At 42.5% G+C, this 22,579-nt stretch overlaps 3 protein-coding genes across 6 annotated transcripts in view; 2 read left to right on the top strand and 1 right to left on the bottom strand.

Annotated features, from left to right (window-relative positions):
* The window catches only part of trim9 (tripartite motif containing 9), a 34,885-nt gene extending 29,431 nt beyond the window's left edge, over nucleotides 1-5,454 (top strand). For all 4 annotated transcript variants that reach the window (XM_034562654.1, XM_034562652.1, XM_034562653.1 and 1 more), the window contains exon 10: nucleotides 18-5,454. In XM_034562654.1, the coding sequence (XP_034418545.1) occupies nucleotides 18-95 (78 nt within the window). In that variant the 3' untranslated portion in view covers nucleotides 96-5,454. The remainder of the gene's footprint in view (nucleotides 1-17) is intronic.
* Nucleotides 5,455-6,055: 601 nt separating this feature from the next.
* On the top strand, nucleotides 6,056-15,857 carry pygl (phosphorylase, glycogen, liver). The gene is made up of 20 exons (XM_034562647.1): nucleotides 6,056-6,430; nucleotides 7,056-7,157; nucleotides 7,310-7,388; nucleotides 7,741-7,844; nucleotides 8,699-8,818; nucleotides 9,015-9,126; nucleotides 9,400-9,482; nucleotides 9,602-9,739; nucleotides 10,168-10,260; nucleotides 10,975-11,121; nucleotides 11,234-11,397; nucleotides 12,106-12,220; nucleotides 12,378-12,479; nucleotides 12,910-13,057; nucleotides 13,484-13,542; nucleotides 13,640-13,781; nucleotides 13,903-14,110; nucleotides 14,209-14,343; nucleotides 14,581-14,647; nucleotides 15,110-15,857. The coding sequence occupies exons 1-20, from the start codon at nucleotides 6,188-6,190 to the stop codon at nucleotides 15,296-15,298; spliced, it is 2,550 nt and encodes an 849-aa protein (XP_034418538.1). The 5' UTR covers nucleotides 6,056-6,187; the 3' UTR covers nucleotides 15,299-15,857.
* LOC117751131 (lysophosphatidylserine lipase ABHD12-like) lies at nucleotides 15,413-21,574 on the bottom strand. The gene is made up of 12 exons (XM_034562708.1): nucleotides 21,233-21,574; nucleotides 18,719-18,821; nucleotides 18,352-18,471; nucleotides 18,208-18,238; nucleotides 18,072-18,117; nucleotides 17,688-17,814; nucleotides 17,539-17,576; nucleotides 17,185-17,264; nucleotides 16,626-16,708; nucleotides 16,337-16,415; nucleotides 16,102-16,235; nucleotides 15,413-15,917 (listed from the first exon to the last, which is right to left on the bottom strand). The coding sequence occupies exons 1-12, from the start codon at nucleotides 21,333-21,335 to the stop codon at nucleotides 15,890-15,892; spliced, it is 972 nt and encodes a 323-aa protein (XP_034418599.1). The 5' UTR covers nucleotides 21,336-21,574; the 3' UTR covers nucleotides 15,413-15,889.
* Between the last annotated feature and the right edge of the window lie 1,005 nt (nucleotides 21,575-22,579).

Raw genomic sequence — 22,579 nt, 5'->3', positions numbered from 1 at the left:
AATGTGTTTCTCTTCAGATTACATTGCACACTGGGCTACCCATCCCTGATTTCTACACCACCGGGGAGGCGGATCCCACTGGCTCAGAGTGCTAAGGACTCACACGGCGGCCGGGGACAACCTCCCCAGGATCTCCCAGGGTTCATTCATCCTTCCAGTCAATAACTATGATCCGACCTTCACCCTCCTCTCCCCCACCTCCTCTTGTCCCCCTGACCGACTGACCCTACGACTCCCTGTAAGAGGCCCCCATCCAGATGCTGAGCCATGCCTTTATCACGCCGAAACCTTGGACACGTCACCCATCTGCAGGACACAAACAGGCCTTTGCTTTACGAGCTGTACCTTGTATTTTGACCTGTTACGGATAGTCGAAGAAGGTGAAACTCTATAGAAAAATAATCTCACACTCGTAGACCTGGAACTTTGAGCAGTGGTAATATCTGCTTGAAGCTATAGTTTTGACATTTCGCCTGAAAACGAACACACACTCTCGTGTTTGTTAAATGTGATGCTACCGTTAGTCAGTTAGCTTAGCATAAAGACTGGAAACCGGGGGAAACGGTTAGCATGGCTTTGTCTAAAACTCACTTCTGGAAATATGAAATCTCATTCGTTGAACCCGTCCAAACACTGAAGTGTAAAAAAACGACATGTTGTGGGTTTTAGGGCACAAACAATAATCACATAACAGCCCATAAAACCACAACGTCTTGTTTTTACATTCACATTTCAAACCAAACAAGATATAATGTTTTAATGCGTTAGAGATGCTGGCAGATGGATTTTATTACCTTTGGAGAAACCTTTCGTGTCGCAGTCGTTTAGCTGAGCTAAGCTAACTGCCTGTTAGCTATAGCTTCATATTGAGCACACAGCCATAAACCAGAAAATAAGCATATTTCTAAACATATTCAACTATTCCTTTAAAGAAGGGAGGTTTTTTGTGTGTGAATGAATTGAGTTAGAGAAAGTAGTCCCAATCACACCATCAACATACAGCTCAGTACATCTTTTCTTCATTATTTTTCTCCATAATATCCTGTATGTTGCTTTTCCCCGCCATCCTCCATGAACATTCCCACACATGTGAAACACCAGAGTGTGTCGTGAGAGGTCGTCTCCCGTGTGTGTGCGTGACCGCGTGTGAGCTGGAGGTGGAGGTGGAGGTGGAGGTGGTCCAGGCTGGTCAGCAGCGATGAGCCCTGGACGAGAGCAATAGTCGGACCCTCCGTAGTCGTATCCTCATCCGTGTACATGAGACGCTTTTCTTAGTGGCTTAGCTCGTGTGCTCCTTCTGTGTCGTCTGTAAAAAAAGAAACATGGAGCCTTTCCAAGGCAGGAGGGATGGATTTTCGTTGGTGTAATGTATCATAAACATGGGCGATTCTGTGCGTTGAAGTGTCTTTGTAAATGGTTTCAAGACGATGACTGTGTGAAGCTCTTTGAATAAGGTGCTACAGCGGCTTCGCTTCATTCTGGCTTTTTTTTTTTACTGTGGGTGACTGAATCCTGGTGGTTTTGTAATATTGTTATTGAAATGATCTATTGCGAAGAGGTGTATAGCTAAATAAGTTATTGGTGTTCAGAGGTTTTTTTTTTCAATGAGAATTCAGCATTGTTCCTTTTATTTGATGTATAGTTATGACGGAAGGAAAGAAATCTTTTGTGTCGCTTTAAAAATGCAGTTTGTTGTCAGACCAGTTTACATCCCACTAAAGCAACAGGAAAGGTGATGCTGTACTGGGATGTTGCGCAACAACTCAGCCATGCACGCAGCTCTGTGATGCTGTACTTTTGGCTCCGCAGCGCTTTGAGCGAAACGCTTACATGATGACGTTTAGAAGTATAATGTTTACGATGTTCATCATTTTAGTTTGGCACGTTAAATATGCTCATATTTGCCAATTTGCGTTGGACAAAAAGTACAGCTGAGGTTGTTTCGATTGTCTTTAGTTTTGCAGGTATTTTTTTATCATAAATCAACGTATTGAAAGTGAATGAAATTTATCCCCAAAGTTATTACAATGCGCGTACCAAATTTCACGGCAATCCAACAGTTGTTGAGACATTTCACTCAAAACCACAAATGTGACCCTCATGGTGGCGCTGGAGGATCACCAAAGCCATGAGGAATCATCCTCTGAGGACCACGAACGTCGGTTCAACATGTTTAGCCGATCAAGCAAGTGGTTGTTGAGATATTTCTCAGGATGCGTGACAACTTTGACCTGAAGAAAAGGATTCATCCGTGATCGCCATTACAAAAATAATCATGTCAATTCATTAAATAGTTGTCACTAAAAACCAAAAATGTGGAGAAGAAATCAGAGATTCATCCTCTGGGCACCATGAATGTCGGACAAAAGTCTGAGCAATCGATCCAATAGTTGTTGAGATATTTCAGTCTGGACCAACGTGTCCCCAGAGACGAGCAGCAGGGCTACTACTGAGGTCAAATGTTGAGAGGTCAGTTTGAGGGAACTGTTGCCCTTCAAGTTGCCCGGAAATGTTTCCCCCGTGCATGGTCTCCCTGGGAAGTCCCGTACATGGTCTCCCTGGGAAGTATCGTACATGGTCTCCCTGGGAGGTACCCCGTACATGGTCTCCCTGGGAAGTATCGTACATGGTCTCCCTGGGAGGTACCCCGTACATGGTCTCCCTGGGAAGTATCGTACATGGTCTCCCTGGGAGGTACCCCTTACATGGTCTCCCTGGGAAGTATCGTACATGGTCTCCCTGGGAGGTACCCCATACATGGTCTCCCTGGGAAGTACCCGTACATGGTCTCCCTGGGAGGTACCCCGTACATGGTCTCCCTGGGAAGTACCCGTAGATGGTCTCCCTGTTAGGTACCCCGTACATGGTCTCCCTGGCAAGTATCGTACATGGTCTCCCTGGGAAGTACCCGTACATGGTCTCCCTGGGAAGTATCGTGCATGGTCTCCCTGGGAAGTACTGTACATGGTCTCCCCGGGAAGTATCGTGCATGGTCTCCCTGGGAAGTACTGTACATGGTCTCCCTGGGAAGTATCGTGCATGGTCTCCCTGGGAAGTACCGTGCATGGTCTCCCTGGGAAGTACCGTGCATGGTCTCCCTGGGAAGTACTGTACATGGTCTCCCCAGGAAGTATCGTGCATGGTCTCCCTGGGAAGTACTGTACATGGTCTCCCTGGGAAGTATCGTGCATGGTCTCCCTGGGAAGTACCCTTACATGGTCTCCCTGGGAAGTATCGTGCATGGTCTCCCTGGGAAGTACTGTACATGGTCTCCCTGGGAAGTATCGTGCATGGTCTCCCTGGGAAGTACTGTACATGGTCTCCCCGGGAAGTATCGTGCATGGTCTCCCTGGGAAGTACTGTACATGGTCTCCCCAGGAAGTATCGTGCATGGTCTCCCTGGGAAGTACTGTACATGGTCTCCCCAGGAAATATCGTGCATGGTCTCCCTGGGAAGTACTGTACATGGTCTCCCCAGGAAGTATCGTGCATGGTCTCCCTGGGAAGTACTGTTCATGGTCTCCCTGGGAAGTATCGTGCAGGTCTCCCCAGGAAGTATCGTGCATGGTCTCCCTGGGAAGTACTGTACATGGTCTCCCCAGGAAATATCGTGCATGGTCTCCCTGGGAAGTACTGTACATGGTCTCCCCAGGAAGTATCGTGCATGGTCTCCCTGGGAAGTACTGTTCATGGTCTCCCTGGGAAGTATCGTGCAGGTCTCCCCAGGAAGTATCGTGCATGGTCTCCCTGGGAAGTACTGTACATGGTCTCCCCAGGAAATATCGTGCATGGTCTCCCTGGGAAGTACTGTACATGGTCTCCCCAGGAAGTATCGTGCATGGTCTCCCTGGGAAGTACTGTACATGGTCTCCCCAGGAAATATCGTGCATGGTCTCCCTGGGAAGTACTGTACATGGTCTCCCCAGGAAGTATCGTGCATGGTCTCCCTGGGAAGTACTGTGCATGGTCTCCCTGGGAGGTACCGTGCATGGTCTCCCTGGGAGGTACCGTGCATGGTCTCCCTGGGAGGTACCGTGCATGGTCTCCCTGGGAGGTACCGTGCATGGTCTCCCTGGGAAGTACCGTGCATGGTCTCCCTGGGAGGTACCGTGCATGGTCTCCCTGGGAGGTACCTTGCATGTCTAAACACATCAGGTGCTCTGAGCTTCATGGGTGTGCCTTGTCCCCTCTTCAGTGCCAACAAGAGTTATGAAACTTTGCTACAAACCAGATTTCATTGCCTCAGCGGAGTCGACTGTAACATCTGTGATGCCTGACTTCACCTGCTGCTATACGTATTGTTTTTCTAACTGCAAAAGGGCAAAGTCAACAACAACAACAACCATGTTTGTTATGGATATAAGAACCACAGTATCGAAGGGAAGATTACATTCATGTGTCTTTCCAAACTTTATAAATCCTCTGGGATTTTTATTTTCTCTTCCCCCAGAGTTAATATTGATTGTAAATAGTCTAATAGTGACGTATGGCTGCACACAGTAAACTATATAATTTTTAGTATGATATGTGCATGTGTGCTGACAGTGATACACTAAACTGCTCCAGCCTTCAGCAAGTGGCTGCGAGGCTGGCTGCATCCAAGCTTTAATTTATGCAACATTCAATTGGTCTTTTTCCAAAGTAAGCCATTTAGTCCGGCCGTAATTATAATATAATATAATCCTAAACTCCAAAAGCAGCAGAAGCTCACTGAGCTTTGACTCGTGCAGCCATCATCACAACCTCAGATTCCAGGACAAATAAACAAAATGGCTTTAATTCATTAACAACGGTTCCTCTAAGGGATTGTCCACATGTCCAGCAGGAGACGCCACGCACGTAAGCGGTCATATCTTTTGACAAATAACATGCATGAGTGTTTCTGTACTGGACATCTGAGGATGATGATGTTTAAAAGGTGTGTGATTGTTACATTTATTATTCATAAACCAGCCAGATACCCTTTATAGATAATAAACTTAGACCTGGGGAGGATTTAATGTCCATCATACAAACTTTTATGAATTAATTAAAACTTACACACAGTCGCTGGGCGACACTGGGTGTTATATATCCAAATGTACATACATAAACGTGTGAGTGTGTGTGTGTGTGTGTGTGTGTGTGTGTGTGTGTGTGTGTGTGTGTTACCTGCATTATAACCTCATTTTAACTCTAAAGTTATTCTTTTTGACCGGTTTGAGGTGAAACGGTCATCACTCACTATTATTATCATTTACAATGCAGCTGAAATATGTCTATGGAGAATTTTATGAATATGAAATGAACATTGTTATACTTATGATTTTAACACATTATGATTATTCTGATTGTTATGATTATATATCTTATCATTACCATATTACTGCTATTATTATGATGAACTGAAGTGTAAAATGAGCCTCTGTGTTTTTTTTGTATGTGTGAATATTCAATAAATAGGTGTCAACAAGGTCCTGCTTTGCCTGTCTAAATCTGTTTTTATTTATCTATCTATCTATCTATGTATCTGTTTATTTATATACGGTATATATATTTATCTAAATATGTATACATATGTCTGTTTATCTTTTTATCTATTTATTTATCTCTTTAACTATTTATTTATTTATTTATCTTTCTTTCTATTTATGTATCTGTTTATCTATCTTTCTATCTATTTAATTATCTGTTTATCTTTCTATCTGTTTAATTATCTGTTTATCAATCTATCTATTTAATTATCTATTTATCTATCTATTTATTTATCTGTTTATCTTTCTATCTATCTATATATCTTTCTATTTATTTGTCTGTTAACTTGTTTTATTTTCACAATAACGTTGTTTCTTTTTGTCATCATTAATTCGAATGAAATCAATGAAAAATGACGTGTGAATAATAAAGATGTGTGTCAACATTGACCTGCCAGTCCTTCTTACCTGCGGTGTGACCCTCAGTGCGCCTCTTCCCTGCGTGGGGGGGGGGGGGGGGGGGGGGGGGCCGGCCGTTGGGAAACACCCCCCACCCCCACCCCCTGCACTCACCAATGAAAAGCAGCGCGAGGAGGAGACTGCTGCATGAAAACCTGCCACCATCTTACCTCTCAACTTCACTCCCGGCCAGGACCAGTTGACAGCGAGACCCCCCCTCTCCCCCCCCTTCTCCCCACTTCTCTCCACGGACGGACCCTACTGCGCCCCCGAGCATGGCGACCCCACTCACCGACCAGGAGAAGCGCAAGCAGATCAGCATCAGGGGGATCGTGGGCGTGGAGAACGTGGCGGAGCTCAAGAAGGGCTTCAATCGCCACCTGCACTTCACCCTGGTGAAGGACAGGAACATCGCGACCCCCAGGGACTATTACTTCGCCCTGGCTCACACCGTGAGGGACCACCTGGTGGGGAGGTGGATCAGGACGCAGCAGTTCTACTACGAAGCGGACCCCAAGGTAAACTGAGCTGGTCTCGAGCTGTGCATGTGCATGTGCATGTGCACGACACTGCACATAATATAACAATACAGAAAGTTTGAAAAAGTTTTTTAAAATATCATGAAACCTAGTCTGCAAAAAAACTAACATATTTCGCATATAAAGGCTTTGATATTTATGTAAATATGTCACATGTATACTACTACTACTATATACTAGAGTATATTTGAACTACTTTTGTAACGCATGTTCTATCTTTAAGTACAAATAAATAAATATATTCTGCTCACTTGCATTTCAAATCTCTTCTACCAACGTGTTTGTTTGTCTTGGAAGAAAACCACACCATTCATTTTTTTTTGTATGTTTTTGTGGGTAGTCTTGCCCAATATTTTATTTTCTGTTCCAAAAAAACAAACTTTCCACACTCTCAAAAGGTTCAGTGTTTCATTGCGTCACGTTTACACCACAAGGAAAATATGTGCTTGTTCCGGTTTTCAGTTATTTACTGCTCGGCTCTAAACTACACCCTCAAGCCACAAGCAAACAAAGTATATCACAAATATAATTTTTTTTTTTGTGTCCATATCCTCTGAAAAGATGAAGCCAGTGCACAAACATGTTCTTTTCTCCACATGTCCAGCGGGTGTATTATCTGTCTCTGGAGTTCTACATGGGCCGGACGCTCCAAAACACCATGATCAACCTGGGCCTCCAGAACGCCTGCGACGAAGCCATCTACCAGGTCAGACTCCACAGGCAATGGAGGCCGTCGGCAACCACACACACACACACACACACACACATATTCAATACTCCATAATGACTGTTGCTTTTTCATTAAAAAAATAAAATAAAAAGTCAACAGTAGGCTTTGTGTGTTCCCCTCTGCTGCAGCTCGGCCTGGACATGGAGGAGCTGGAGGAGATGGAGGAGGATGCAGGTCTGGGCAACGGAGGCCTGGGCAGACTGGCGGGTAAAAAAACAAACATTAAAGATTTGAGATTTATTGTGTATCACTCCTCGAAAACAAGTTGCAGAGGGAAGGAAGCGGAGAAGAAGGCCTTTTTTTTTTTTTTTTTTTTTTTTTTTTAACTGACAGTAAATGAGTCAAAAAGACAAACACTTAACCTCTTGTACAACAACAGTGCATTATCATGTTCAGGCTATTTTGGCAGGTGTCCATCAAATACCTCTGTCAGCCACAGAAATGTTGCAACCAAAAGGAACATTACGCCACAAACTGTCCATCTGTGTCTCAATTCAGCCCCGTGGGGTTTGCATTTTGATTGTATGTCTAATTATTATAATTGTTTGTATGCACACAGCATGTTTCTTGGACTCGATGGCCACCTTGGGTCTTGCAGCGTACGGTTATGGCATTCGATACGAATATGGAATCTTTAACCAGAAGATAAGAGACGGCTGGCAGGTAACTTGCAGCTAAAAAAATGTATTTCATCAAAACCTTATCGGCTATTGATCAATTCTTTAACCTTCAAAATACAGTCTTGTAAGCATAATTCTTTTCCTTTTTTTTTTTTTTTTTTAACTGAAATGAGCAGTTATCTCTCGAGTTCATAGATCCTTTCTTATCTTTTAACTTTGAAATTCAGGATTCTGTTGTTGACCCATGTTCACGCTGTTTGTTGTCAGAGTGGAGCGGGGCCAAAGTAGACGTGAATTAGGTCACAACGCATCACAAGCTAATCATTCACACCCCTACAAACACACACACACACACACACACACACACACACACACACACACACACACTACAGTGGCGCAAGAGCTGGTGCCGGTTGGTTTTAGATTGGGGGGGGGGGGGAAAGAAGAAATACATATTGCGTGTCTCGTGATAAGAGATCCTTTTGCCCTTTTGGATTGGATGGTTATTTGCTGTACAGAACCTCGGTGTAAACATGCTCTCCTGAACACTGAACTGGATCTCAGCTGTGTTTGTTCTCCCCGGGGTGGATGACCCCGTTTTAAATCTCCGCTGCTAGTGGACAGTGAATGTAAGCAAAGCTGGTGCTTTTAAAAAAATAAAAATGTATTCAGCAGATTACACAATATATAATATTAAATGGTGATCCTGATTTGTGATTGATATAACAATGTAACTTGGTCAATTCACATAAGGGAAGTCCTTCTTTTCTCACCTCGATCTTCTGCATCCAGAGGTCGGATAAGGTAGACGTGACTACGTCACCTGCTACTCCATCATGTAATATCCTGTTAAATGTTTTTTTTTTTTTAATCTTTACTCCGGCTGACCTCTTGTAGGTAGAGGAGGCAGATGATTGGCTGAGGCATGGAAACCCGTGGGAGAAAGCCCGCCCAGAGTACATGCTGCCAGTTCACTTCTATGGACGCGTAGAGGACTCCAAATGGGTCGACACTCAGGTACTGAAGATGATGATTATGAAAACGACCAAAATGAGACACCAAATATCTACAAAGGGACTTCAAATGGCCACTTTCTACACGGGGGCCTGTTGTCTAACTCTGTCCATGGCTTCAGGCTATTTGGAGTTTAAAAAGTCTCTAAAGCTCCCTCTGGGTAAGGTAACAGGCTTCTTTTTTTTTTTTATTGCTGCAGGTGGTTTTGGCGATGCCCTACGACACGCCCATCCCCGGCTACATGAACAACACCGTAAACACCATGAGGCTGTGGTCCGCCCGCGCCCCCAACGACTTCAACCTGAGAGACTGTGAGTGATTTCTGATGTGAAACCCACCACACAAGTTCTCTTTTGTTTTAGAAAAGCGTTGCAAGGAAGAAGGAAACTGCTGCAACTACGGCGTCACCTTGCATAAAGACGTGTGTGTGTGTGTGTTGCCAAATAGTTTCTTTGGTGTTTTTAAAATGGACTTTTAGATAATCCTATAATGCATAAAATGTGTATTATTATTATTATTATTATTATTATTATTATTATTATTATAGTATCATCGTTACTAAAATGCACTTCATCCGTCTGTAGTTAATGTTGGAGATTACATCGAGGCCGTTCTGGACAGGAACCTGGCGGAGAACATCTCCCGTGTTCTTTATCCCAACGACAATGTAAGTTGAACATTTGGTCATGAAGCACATATATTGATGTGTGCATTCATGCAAAATGCATTGTGCCGTTCTACCGATGTGTGTTCAATTGATGCCTGAATATTTATCATATGTTGTAGTTCTTTGAAGGAAAAGAGCTCCGTCTGAAGCAGGAGTACTTCGTCGTGGCGGCGACACTCCAGGACATCATCCGCCGCTTCAAGACCACCAAGAAGGGCACTCCCGTGCGGACGTCCTTCGAGACCTTCCCAGACAAAGTAAGCTGCAGAAATCAAGTCGTTTGTATTAATGGATGTAAAAGACTGGAAGATGGAAATGGGGGGGGGGTTGTTACTTCACTTCTTCTCTCCGTTGTTGGCTGGTGGCAATCACCGCGAGGTCTTGACTTTTTCTTTTTTTCTTCTTCTTTTACAAATTTGTGACACAAGCTCAACTTCCTGTTTTAAGGCCTCGTTTCTTACTCAAACAAGGAAATTGCGCTTTCAAACTAAAAAGAGCGTAAAATAGATGATGCATTGCCATGAAAGGTAGTGTCTTTCTTTGCACAGCTGTCGCAATAACTGCAGACATTATGTTTTGTCCTTTTTTTTTTTTCTTTTTTTTTCCGTGTTTCACGTTATTCAGCCACAGTTGGAGGAAGTACAGTCAATGAGACGGTGACGGTACAGAATGTCGTGTTTTCCAGGTCGCCATCCAGTTGAACGACACTCATCCGGCCATGGCCATCCCCGAGCTGATGAGAATCTTGGTCGACATTGAGAAACTCGACTGGGACACGGTGGGTGAGAGGTCCGATGTGGTTGAGTTGAAGTCCACTATCGTGCTCGCTGAGAGAGAGAGAGAGAGAGAGAGAGAGAGAGAGAGAGAGAGAGAGAGAGAGAGAGAGAGAGAGAGAGAGAGAGGAGAGAGAGAGAGAGAGAGAGAGAGAGAGAGAGAGAGAGAGAGAGAGAGAGAGAGAGAGAGAGAGAGAGAGAGAGAGAGAGAGAGAGAGAGAGAGAGAGAGAGAGAGAGAGAGAGAGAGAGAGAGAGAGAGAGAGAGAGAGAGAGAGGAGAGAGAGAGAGAGAGAGAGAGAGAGAGAGAGAGAGAGAGAGAGAGAGAGAGAGAGAGAGAGAGAGAGAGAGAGAGAGAGAGAGAGAGAGAGAGAGAGAGAGAGAGAGAGAGAGAGAGAGAGAGAGAGAGAGAGAGAGAGAGAGAGAGAGAGAGTCAAGTGCAGCAGGAATAATAAATGAGGAAGTTGTAGCGAGGAACACAAAAGGAGGTTAAAAGCCACAGAGCGTGACAGGTGAAACGGATCTTCTTCCTGCGTTGCGTAATATTCAATGTGCGATGGAGAAAGTCCGGCAGGTGAAGAAATAAAACCCCGGTAGTTTTGTTGATGCAACATTTGTGATGTTGCAGCAGCTCAGACATGGAGGGATGAGATTAGGTCGCAAGTCGTTCCAAAGCTCAAGTGTGATCAGAGTAAAATAAACTCCTCCTCCTCCTCCTCAGGCCTGGGACCTCACCAAGCGCACCTTCGCCTACACCAACCACACAGTCCTCCCCGAGGCTCTGGAGCGCTGGCCTGTGGAGCTGCTGGAGAAGCTGCTGCCCAGACACCTGCAGATCATCTACCACATCAACCAGGTCCACCTGGACGTACGTACAGAGAGACGAAGACCGGGCTTTTATCGACTGAACGCACCCGTGAAGCATCATATGAATCTGATCTTTCATACTTTCATATTCATTTATTTATTTTCTACCGCAGAGGATCGCAGCTCTCTTTCCGAAAGACATGGAGAGACTGAGGAAGATGTCTCTGATCGAAGAAGACGGATGCAAGAGGGTGAACATGGCGCACCTGTGCATCGTGGGATCTCACGCCGTCAACGGAGTGGCTGAGATACACTCCAACATCATCAAGACCGACGTGTAGGCCCCTACACACACACACACACACACACACACACACACACACACACGCGCGCAGCGCTTCAAAACACCAATGTGTGTACAAAACAATGGACTGCAACAACATGCAGAACCAGAGGTAGCTCAGAAAGGCAGACCTCTAAAACCGTTGCTAAGCGCCACACGAGTGGCCTCGTTGATAACCGTGTGACGGGAACACACAACAACCACAACAAACAAATGGCTGAAAACTTCCCGAGATGTGAGAAATGTATATTACCTGATGAGTCGGACATTTTTGTTATTGTGGTAAAGGACCCTCGTTGTTTTTTTGCATGTTTTTATGCAAATTGACATCACATTTGTCTGTTTTTGTAAACAATATTGTGTGTTTTTCTAAATTCTATAAATGTTTCCCAGTTTATATCCAGTTGCGGTGACCGTGAATAACTTCAGCTGACAGAAAACTAAACGCGTCCGTAAGCTGTTGCCTAGCAACGTCATTTCATTGAAACGCTCAAACGAAGTGTTTTAGGCCCAAGGGTGAATACGTGTATGTGTATGTGTGTGTGTGTGTATATATATATATATATATATATATTCAGAGAGACTGTGTGAGGAAAATAAAGAGTTGTTTGGGAATATTAAAGCATGTAAGCAAGTTTTTTTTTTTTTTTTTTTTTTTTTTTTCCTCACGGACATTAACAATTTTCTTTTTTTCTTCTCCAGATTTCGTAATTTCAGTGAAATTGAACCGGAGAAGTTTCAGAACAAAACCAACGGCATCACCCCGAGACGCTGGCTGCTGCTCTGCAACCCCGGACTGGCTGAGGTCATAGCTGAGGTCCGTTTGCTCTAGAGCCGCTTTAGTGTGTGTGTGTGTGTGTGTGTGTGTGTGTGTGTATATAGATATAGATATCTATACGTGCTTCAGTGTAGTAAACACTGTCAGTTTGTTTTGCCCCCATTCTTTTCGTGACCTTTTCATTGGTCTCTTTCAGGTCATTGGGGAGGACTACGTGAAGGACCTCAGCCAGCTCGAGAAGCTGAGAGACTTTGTCGACGATGCTGTGCTCATCCGGGATGTCTCGAGAGTGAAACAGGTAAGCGGGTACATTTTAAAGTACTTTTACTTATTAAGCATTCACATTTTAAGTTATAATATACCTCTATTCCACTGTGGATCAATAGATGAACAAGCTGGTGTCTGATATGAAAGTATTTTAAGGGTATTTAAGTCGTTCGTAGCACAGAGGTTCCCGTTTGTGTGGAACTCTGATGCATGATGTCGCCATACCTGCACCGTGAGTTCAACGTCGATAACGAGGGGCCGTTTCCGTGTGCAGGACACACCATCTCATAGTTCTTTTATCATTTCTGCTCATCACGCATGCAAAGTGATTACAATCCGATGTATTTTCGCAGCGCGGCATTGCGTGCCGCACTTTTAGCGTCAGTGCGTGTCGGTTCAGCAGCTTCACCTCCCATGAAGTTTTTCTCATTTTTTTTTTTTTTTTCTTCTTTTTCTCACAGGACAACAAGGTGAAATTCGCCCAGTACCTGGAGAAGGAGTACAGGGTGAAAATAAACCCGTCCTCCATGTTCGACGTCCACGTGAAGAGAATCCACGAGTACAAGCGGCAGCTCCTCAACTGCCTGCACATCATCACCATGTACAACCGTATGTGACTGCCTCATTACCAAGAGCCTTACTTTTCAATATGCGTACATGTCGATGTGAAGCGAGCAGAAGTTTAGCATGTTAGAATGCTAATGGCAATAAAACACAAAGTACAGATAAGACCGATGGGAATATCAACAACGTTTGACCTGATGATGCAGCCAAATAAAATGTTCGGCCTTCCTCCAAAGCAATTTCTGCAATTCATCCTGAATGGAACACGATTTACCCACAAAATTTATAGTGCGTACGACATTTCGTGGCTATCCTTCGGATATTTGTTGAGACATTTGACCCCCAAAAATGAAAAAAAAACTGCTGGTGGTGCTTTGGAAAAAGTCAGGAGAATCACCAAAGTCAGAAGGATTTGAGAAGTTTATAGTCTGTCAAAATTAATAAGTCTGTCATTTTCTTTGTTTCCAAAAGGCATCCGAATGAACCCCGCTGCACCTTTTGTCCCACGAACGGTGATCATCGGGGGAAAGGTACCAGCTCGGTCACCGATGAAGTCCAGTAAACGGGCCAAGAGCTGCGTGATGTGTTGTTTTTTTTACAGTGAGTGTCTCCTGTCGCCCCCTGCAGGCCGCTCCTGGGTATCACATGGCGAAGATGATCATCAGGCTCATCACCGCCGTGGCTGAAGTGGTGAATAACGACCCCGCGGTGGGAAGCAAGCTGAAGGTCATCTTCCTGGAGAACTACAGGGTCTCTCTGGCCGAGAAAGGTACCGTGGCTCTTATTTACACCCGCAGCAAGTGCAACATTCTCATTCGGAGGGGATTGATTTCATCCTGAAGAAGGATATAGTTCACCAAAAAAGGTTCAATGATCTGCTCTCCCTCCAGTGATACCCGCCACAGATCTGTCGGAGCAGATCTCCACCGCCGGCACCGAAGCTTCGGGAACGGGGAACATGAAGTTCATGCTGAACGGCGCTCTGACCATCGGCACCATGGACGGAGCCACCGTGGAGATGGCCGAGGAGGCGGGAGAGGAGAACCTGTTCATCTTCGGCATGAGGGTGGAGGACGTGGCTGAAATGGACAAGACGGGGTAACGGAAAGAAAACGGGGGGGGGGGCGGGGCTTATGGCTCTTTTTATATTGTCAAAACAATATTAACTTGTGCCTCTTTTCTTTTTTTTTTTAAAGATATGATGCCATGTTGTACTACAAGAGGATCCCAGAGCTGAAACATGTCATGGATCAGATCACGAGCGGATATTTCAGCCCCAAAAATCCAGACCTTTTCAAAGACCTCACCGACATGCTCTTAAAATTTGACCGGTGAGCAACACGCTGATATATATATATATATATATATATATATATATATATATATATATATATATATATATATATATATATATATATATATTTCACTTTCCATTATTCAAGTAATTACTTTTTTATGAGAAGCAAAGGTCACAGAACGACAACATTTTGTTCTTCTAATGATGGATGTCAAACCTCTGTAGACTTGTTTCAGTTGTCAGACTTGATGTATTTATTCTCCCTCTTCAGCTTCAAAGTGTTTGCGGACTTTGAGGACTACGTGAAATGCCAAGAGAAAGTCAGCCAGCTCTATCAGGTAACGTCTCCCTCCGGCATCGGATTAGTGGGTTTGATTGTTCATGCATCACCTAGCTGGCTCACTTTAAACAGGGTTAAATCACCATGGTAACCCGACTTAATTTCAGGATGGACACGGACAGTAAGTAGTAAAGTAGTAAATTCACAAAAAGGTTACAAAGGCAATATTTGTATAGGTCAGGAGAAGAATTTTGCTTTTTGTTTGTCTTTCCTTGTCACTTTTGTCAATCTTTTGCTTTACTTTGTCTTCTTTGACTTTGATTTATTTCCTTTTTTTTTTGGTTCAGTTTGAATTTTTTCCTGCCTGTTTTTTTTTGTTTATAGCACTTATTACAAATAACTTCATAAAACTCTAGAACTAGATTGTGTAAAATGGTCAAAGACGACCAACCTACAGAAGAACAATAGATGTAAAATATGTATTCATTTTATTTATTTATTTTTTATCCTTCTCTTAAAGAATCCAGTGGAGTGGACAAAGATGGTGATCAGGAACATCGCCGCCACGGGGAAGTTCTCCAGCGACAGAACCATCACGCAGTACGCCACCGAGGTGTGGGGCGTCGAGCCCACCGACCTGAAGATCCCGCCTCCGAACGAGCCGAGAGAGGCCATCGAAGAAACGGCCCGAGCGCTGAAGAAGATGTGAAGAGTTCTTAACCTACAAGTTACATCACTGAACCTTTTCCTTTTGCTTTCTTTTCTGGGGTGTTTCAGAAATCACATCTGCACACATTTTGTATTTTCATTTTTATTGTCCGAGCACCTGAGTTACAGTACTTTCATTACAAAAAAATGTCTTGTTACAGTCCTTCAGCACCAACACATACAGGAAACTCAAGAGAGCGAGGTCGGATCATTCCTTCATATTTGACATTTTAGGACTTCAGTAGGATGTCGGCAACGCAGCAGCTGACTCGACAGATTTTTAAATGACATTCCTGCCTTACTTCATGCTGCAGTTTGAGTGACGAAGCCGTTCTAAGCTGCAGGCTGACTGACACACATGCGCCTCCAGATCGCTACAAGTTGGTTAATGAAAAGATATACAAACCTATTTCATTTGTGATCTGCAGTATTGTTATTGTCCAGTGTCTTAATTGAAGTGTAATATGTAAACCGTTGCTTTTTTTTTAAATTTTATTTTTCACACACACACACGCATGCATAATTTCTTTTTTTGAAAAATAAATATCAGTTGGAATCTACCATTTCCTTTTCTGGAGGAGGGAGAGACGATCTACTGCCTCAGGTTTTGTAGAAATTTCCTGCAACCAAAAAACACATTGCATTAATTTCCTGTTATTTCCTGAAGGGTTTTTTGGGTTTTTTTTTTTTTTGGTTAATGCACAACGTTTACAATGAAAAACACACGTAACTTAATGAAGGAGACATTAATCGTTTACTGCTTTTGCATTTATAGCATTTGGACACATTTCAAAATGTTTTTACCCGACAACATTTGACAGATTGGGATCCAAGTAGATGTTGTTGTGGGAGAATCCAAGAGTCGCACTGTAGGAGATCATTTCAACTCGAACATCTGTGTTGGATTCTTTCTTAGCCTGGAGGGATATCTCGTACAGCTGGAGACCGAAAAAACAAACAAAAGTAATTCATAAAAGGAAGCGGCGACGCCCACAAGGAAATGTGAAGAGTCAAAAGGGCCGATAAAGAGCGACTGTACCTTCTGGCCCATGTGATACGGTACAATGTCGTCATCCTCTGCATGCAGGATAAGAAGAGGGCAGGTCAGGGCCTTTACACTGGGGGGGAAATAAATACCGTATATATTATTATATATAAATATATGGATTTCATGATCTGAATAAAATACATCAGCACCATTCTATCACGTTCTTTTGCAGGCTGCTTTCTGTATTTATTAAAAAGGAGGAAGAAGGTTGTAAACACTACAAAAAGAAGAAGAAAAAAACAAGCATATGCTTTTATTTATTCGTTTTAAGTGCACTTACTTTTTATCGCTCGCAAACACAATGTTGTTCCTTTCCACAATGCTCCTAAGCAAGCTCTCAAATCCCGGAAGGAACATGTAAATCTGCAGGAACACGGATTATAGAAAAGCGAGGGAGAAATATTTAGCAATTTCCTGCGTCCTGTAATAACATAGAAATACTTTTGAGAATAGAAATAGTTTTGTGGTTTAACGTCGGTCAACTGGATTGCATCTCCGTATAGAAGATGGAGATCAACTAAAACTCTTTCATTGGCAATCAGTGAACTGTTAAATGAGCCGTGTCATCCACATGGTGACCATATTTAAATAGATGTTTATGTTTTATTTGAAGCCTTATTACTTTAATTATACATTAAACTTAAAATCAAAGTCCTGTGACTTGTATTGCACGTCATCCCACCTCTCCATCACACGCTCAGCCTCTGTACAATTTCAACTGCAATTAAAAATGCCCTTTTCCCACAAACATTTGCTATAGCAGTAAAAAAAAAAAGGTTCTCCTCTGTTTTCATAAACACCCCGAGCGGCTGCAGACAGACAGAAATGTAACCGCCCACCTTAGTGAGCGGATAGTTGACGACGACTTCTCCAATAGTTGTGAATGCGGCCTCGAGGATTAAAGCATCAACAGCCGACCCTGATGTGTTCAAGGAAGTAACAAACATTAGAGACGGATGATAACGTAAACAAAATGGATGGATAAGGGTATTCAATTCAAATTACAAGACTTGCAAAGTCACTATTCATCGACTTCATGTTGAAAAATATCGTACTGTAGAATCATACATGAAATGCAGCGTACAGTTTGTGATTTTATTTGTTTGTTTTTCTATATATTTTTTCTCATGCACTTTGAAATGATTGACAGGACCTGTGTGGCTCCACTGTGACCTTTAAAGTCTCTCACCCACCTTGTTCTTGGGCTTTCGCCGCAGTATTGGTCGCCACCCTACAAGAACAGAAGAAAGATTTTATTTTTTTTTTAAAAAGAGGATGTCATTCTCATGTCGACTCTTCACGGACGTCTCTGTTGGCGTCGTGCACAGCGGACGCTACTGACCCGGAGCCCAGTGAGTGTCCCCACAGACACACGGGACCTCTGCTCTGCTTCTTTACCCAGTGGTACAGGAAGAGGGCGTCGATGGTCAGCCCATCTTCACTGGGCTCCCCAGTGGAGTCTCCAAAACCTTTATTCGGAGACAAAGCTTAAAATGATATACTATATAGGACAATACACCAATAGCATGATATGTACTCTATTGTAGGCCTTAATAAACTACTTCCTCACTGCAGTGTGTGTAGTAATATATATAATAGTAAAGATAGCATCAATTTATGAGTAATCCTCACAAAATGAGGACAAATCCAGGACCCCATAAAGAAACATAAAGGGGTTTTATTGGGCAGGAACATGATCACATGATAGCAACGATCAGCATCTTACCTCTGTAGTCTAAAGATAAGACATGATAGCCTGCAGCACTTAAAATCTGAAACACACAAAAGAAAATCTGAATTTGAGCCCAAAGTGAAAGTCAAAACTGAAGGAAAAATAAAACGCTTTGAAAGAGAAGCAGCACCTTCACCAGTTCCACCCGGTGATGTATGGCCCTGCAGAGATGACAAGAGAGCAGTGAGTACAAACAAGACGAGAAGTCACGTGATACCCACTAGACCCCATTAGGAGCAATTCAAGGGTCCCTATCCTGCCGCTCTCATCCCACCTGGTCCCCAAGTTGCCATGGAGATAAATAATAACAGGGCGTCCGTCTCCCAGAGTTTCCCGGTACCACTCAGGGCTTCTCCCCGCGGCCTCGTCCCATTGGCTGGCAGGGAGTGTATGCCTAAGAGACACAAAGATAGAGAGTGGAGAGGAAAACAAAAAAAAAAAGCTTGTGTATTCAAACATACAGTCCGGGCTTTGTGTGCGTGTGTTTTTGTTGTTGTTGTCGAGTGGTCTCGTGCAGATTAACGAGTAGCTTGTCGTTCTATTGACTCAGGAGCCACCTGTACCGAATATGCACATGCTCGTCGTGTTTTCAAGTACTGATGCACTTCAAAGGACAAAGCAGGAGGCGGCCAGTGACCTACCAGACACCCACTGAGACGCCCTCCTCCGAGTCCAGGTAGAAGTTGCATGTGTGGTTCAGCACGGCTTCAGGTCGGCCGAGGTCCAAGAGGAATGGAAACCTCACTGCAGCGGGCGAGAGCACTCAAGGTCAGTGGGCAGTCGGTGTTCAGGTCCTCGTTTGTCGTGTCGCATCATATTGCATTGTATTATCATTGTAGGGTATCGAATTGCATTGTATAGTAGTATTACTTTATCATATCGTATCATATTGAATCATATCGTAGAGAATCATATCGTATTGAATCATATCATATAATATTGAATCATATCGTATTGAATCATATCGTATAATATTGAATCATATCATATTGAATCATATCGTATTGAATCATATCGTATAATATTGAATCATATCGTATTGAATCATATCGTATAATATTGAATCATATCGTATTGAATCATATCGTATAATATTGAATCATATCGTATTGAATCATATCGTATAATATTGAATCATATCGTATTGAATCATATCGTATAATATTGAATCATATCGTATTGAATCATATCGTATAATATTGAATCATATCATATTTAATCATATCGTATTGAATCATATCATATAATATTGAATCATATCGTATAATATTGAATCATATCATATTGAATCATATCGTATTGAATCATATCGTATAATATTGAATCATATCGTATTGAATCATATCGTATAATATTGAATCATATCGTATTGAATCATATCGTATTGAATCATATCGTATAATATTGAATCATATTGTATTGAATCATATCGTGTATATATATATATATACACAGTATATATATATATATACACGACACAACAGTTTTTTTACTTTTTAAATGTTCTGTTTCATCCTGTCTTTCTATTTAGTTTTGTTCTGTTTATCTGTTCTGTTCTGTTTGTCTATGTTCTGTTTATTTATGTTCTGTTTATCTATGTTCTGTTCTGTTTGTCTATGTTCTGTTTATTTATGTTCTGTTTATCTGATTTGTTCTGTTTGTCTATGTTCTGTTTGTCTATGTTCTGTTTATCTATGTTCTGTTCTGTTTGTCTATGTTATGTTCTGTTTATCTATGTTCTGTTTATCTATGTTATGTTCTGTTTGTCTATGTTCTGTTTATCTATGTTCTGTTCTGTTTGTCTATGTTCTGTTTATCTATGTTCTGTTCTGTTTGTCTATGTTATGTTCTGTTTATCTATGTTCTGTTTATCTATGTTATGTTCTGTTTGTCTATGTTCTGTTTGTCTATGTTCTGTTCGTCTATGTTCTGTTCTGTTTGTCTATGTTCTGTTTGTCTATGTTCTGTTATGTTTGTCTATGTTCTGTTTGTATATGTTCTGTTCTGTTTGTCTATGTTATGTTCTGTTTGTCTATGTTCTGTTTATCTGTTCTGTTCTGTTTGTCTATGTTCTGTTTGTATATGTTCTGTTCTGTTTGTCTATGTTATGTTCTGTTTGTCTATGTTCTGTTTGTATATGTTCTGTTCTGTTTGTCTATGTTCTGTTTATCTATGTTATGTTCTGTTTGTCTATGTTCTGTTTATCTATGTTCTGCTCTGTTTGTCTATGTTCTGTTTATCTATGTTCTGTTTATCTATGTTATGTTCTGTTTGTCTATGTTCTGTTTATCTATGTTATGTTCTGTTTGTCTATGTTCTGTTTATCTATGTTCTGTTCTGTTTGTCTATGTTCTGTTTATCTATGTTCTGTTCTGTTTGTCTATGTTCTGTTTGTCTATGTTATGTTCTGTTTGTCTATGTTCTGTTTATCTATGTTCTGTTCTGTTTGTCTATGTTCTGTTTATCTATGTTCTGTTCTGTTTGTCTATGTTCTGTTTATCTATGTTCTGTTCTGTTTGTCTATGTTCTGTTTGTCTATGTTATGTTCTGTTTGTCTGATTTGTTCTGTTTGTATATGTTCTGTTCTGTTTGTCTATGTTCTGTTTGTCTATGTTCTGTTCTGTTTGTCTATGTTCTGTTTATCTATGTTATGTTCTGTTTGTCTATGTTCTGTTTATCTATGTTCTGTTCTGTTTGTATCTATGTTCTGTTCTGTTTGTCTATGTTCTGTTTATCTATGTTATGTTCTGTTTGTATCTATGTTCTGTTCTGTTTGTCTATGTTCTGTTTGTCTATGTTATGTGTGTCTATGTTATGTGTGTCTATGCTCTTTGAGTGTCTAGAAAAGCACTATATAAATTCGAAGTATTATTATTATTACTTATTCAACCTTTATACATATAACTTAGTAACATGGCAAATGGGCCTTTATCGTCTTCCAACCCCTCAAAGCGCTTTACACTACTACGACGCACGCGCACGCGCACACACCTGCTGCCATGCAAGGTGCCACCTGCAGTACAAAGTGCGACACCACACGCGACTCGCGATGCAACGACAACACTGCGCGTGACCCATTTATTTGTTTACCTACGCGGCTTTCCTCTCCTCCATCCATCCATCACGTGCCGAGTGTCAAAACGCGCATTACTTACACAAGTGAGAGAATATGATGTGGCCCAGGATCCAGGGGAAGAGGTAGAGGAGGACGGGCGCTGAGGCGTAGACAGCGACCAGAAACAACGCAGCTCTCTTCATTCCTGCGTCAGGACGAAGCACTTCCTTTCTGCAGCGACTAATCCCGCGTGCTGGTCTCGAGCTTCCGCCCCGACAGCATGGACCTTGGGCGACGCGGAGGGAAAGAGGTTAACGCTCAAGTGACACCGACTAGTCCCCCGTGATGCTGGTGGTTCGCAGAACACGGGTGGGGGGGCAAACAGCGAAACGGAACACACCCGGCAGACAGGTCACTGCTGCGCTGCAATGCACTGTGGGTAATGGAGTTCTTTAAACGCAGCGGCGGTAGGAGTGATACCACGTGTGATTTACAAAAAAATGCCCTGTTATGTCCTGCAGTCGGAAGTGTCAACAATGAAAGTGTTTGTAATCAAGAGTGGCCCTTCATTGTGTTAGATTATTATATTTTGGGATTATATATATTATTGGTGCATTGCATTAAGGCTATTTATATTTTTTCTTATATGTTCTTGCAACTGCAAAGTACAAATGCCGTTTTTGAGCGGCAGCCGGCAGCATGGCACCGGCACCAAAAACGTAAATCCTTTAAAAAGGTGGAGCTGGAAAGCTCTGGGAGAAAAAGAAGAGATGTCTGGAGGAAGGTGCATCAAAATATTTACAAATCTGTCTTATTTGGGAAACTATCAACTGGTGACAGTGATATGATGGCAAGTTGTGGCCAATGTTAGCTTGCTTTTCACAGATGGGGTAACGTTCCCTACAAGCTAGCGGAGCTAACATTAGCTTGTTACGCTAAAATCACTGTGTTACACACAACACTAACATTATAAACAATGCCATACAGTAATTAGTACAGAAAAGTATACTTGCATGTACTTAAGTACAACTTCAGTGTACACAAATAATGCACTAGAGGCAACAAGTAAAGCAAAGTCATACAATTAAGAATTCAACCAGAACACAGAGATGTCAAACAGTTGAGTTCACTTGAGTTCAATAAGGGCCACTTAAATCATGTGACGTATTCTGCCACCTTTTGCTGCAATCACAACCCAAAGTGTTGCAACGCTTTACTTGCGTGAGTTTACTCGCCCGACAAGTTGTGGTTTATTCGTCAATCGCGTTCATTGGCACCTTAGAGGGGGCGTGGCTTATCTCAGTGGCTTTACTCCGTGGAAACGGTGATCATTTCCGCCATCCACCATGGAAGAAACAACCACTATTCCTCCTTTATACTTGTTGTGGACATCCCACAAACGTCGGAACATCTAACGCCCTCGTGTTTGCGTTCATAACATCACCTG

Source organism: Cyclopterus lumpus, chromosome 22 (assembly GCF_009769545.1).
Source record: "Cyclopterus lumpus isolate fCycLum1 chromosome 22, fCycLum1.pri, whole genome shotgun sequence".
Lineage (NCBI taxonomy): Eukaryota > Metazoa > Chordata > Actinopteri > Perciformes > Cyclopteridae > Cyclopterus > Cyclopterus lumpus.
The sequence above is the reverse complement of the archived record's forward strand: the minus strand, read 5'-3'. Positions and strand labels throughout refer to the sequence as shown.

Bases quoted from the DNA above. Each gene is read 5' to 3' on its own strand.
- LOC117751131 (XM_034562708.1), bottom strand. From the start codon at position 21,335: ATGAAGAGAGCTGCGTTGTTTCTGGTCGCTGTCTACGCCTCAGCGCCC. The intron at 18,472-18,718 runs GTAGGTCACTGG...TGTGTCTCTTAG, and splicing joins GGCGTCTCAGTGGGTGTCTG to GCATACACTCCCTGCCAGCC. The intron at 18,239-18,351 runs GTGGGATGAGAG...TCATCTCTGCAG, and splicing joins CATGGCAACTTGGGGACCAG to GGCCATACATCACCGGGTGG.
- pygl (XM_034562647.1), top strand. From the start codon at position 6,188: ATGGCGACCCCACTCACCGACCAGGAGAAGCGCAAGCAGATCAGCATC. The intron at 7,389-7,740 runs GTAAAAAAACAA...GTATGCACACAG, and splicing joins AGGCCTGGGCAGACTGGCGG to CATGTTTCTTGGACTCGATG. The intron at 14,111-14,208 runs GTAACGGAAAGA...TTTTTTTTAAAG, and splicing joins GCTGAAATGGACAAGACGGG to ATATGATGCCATGTTGTACT.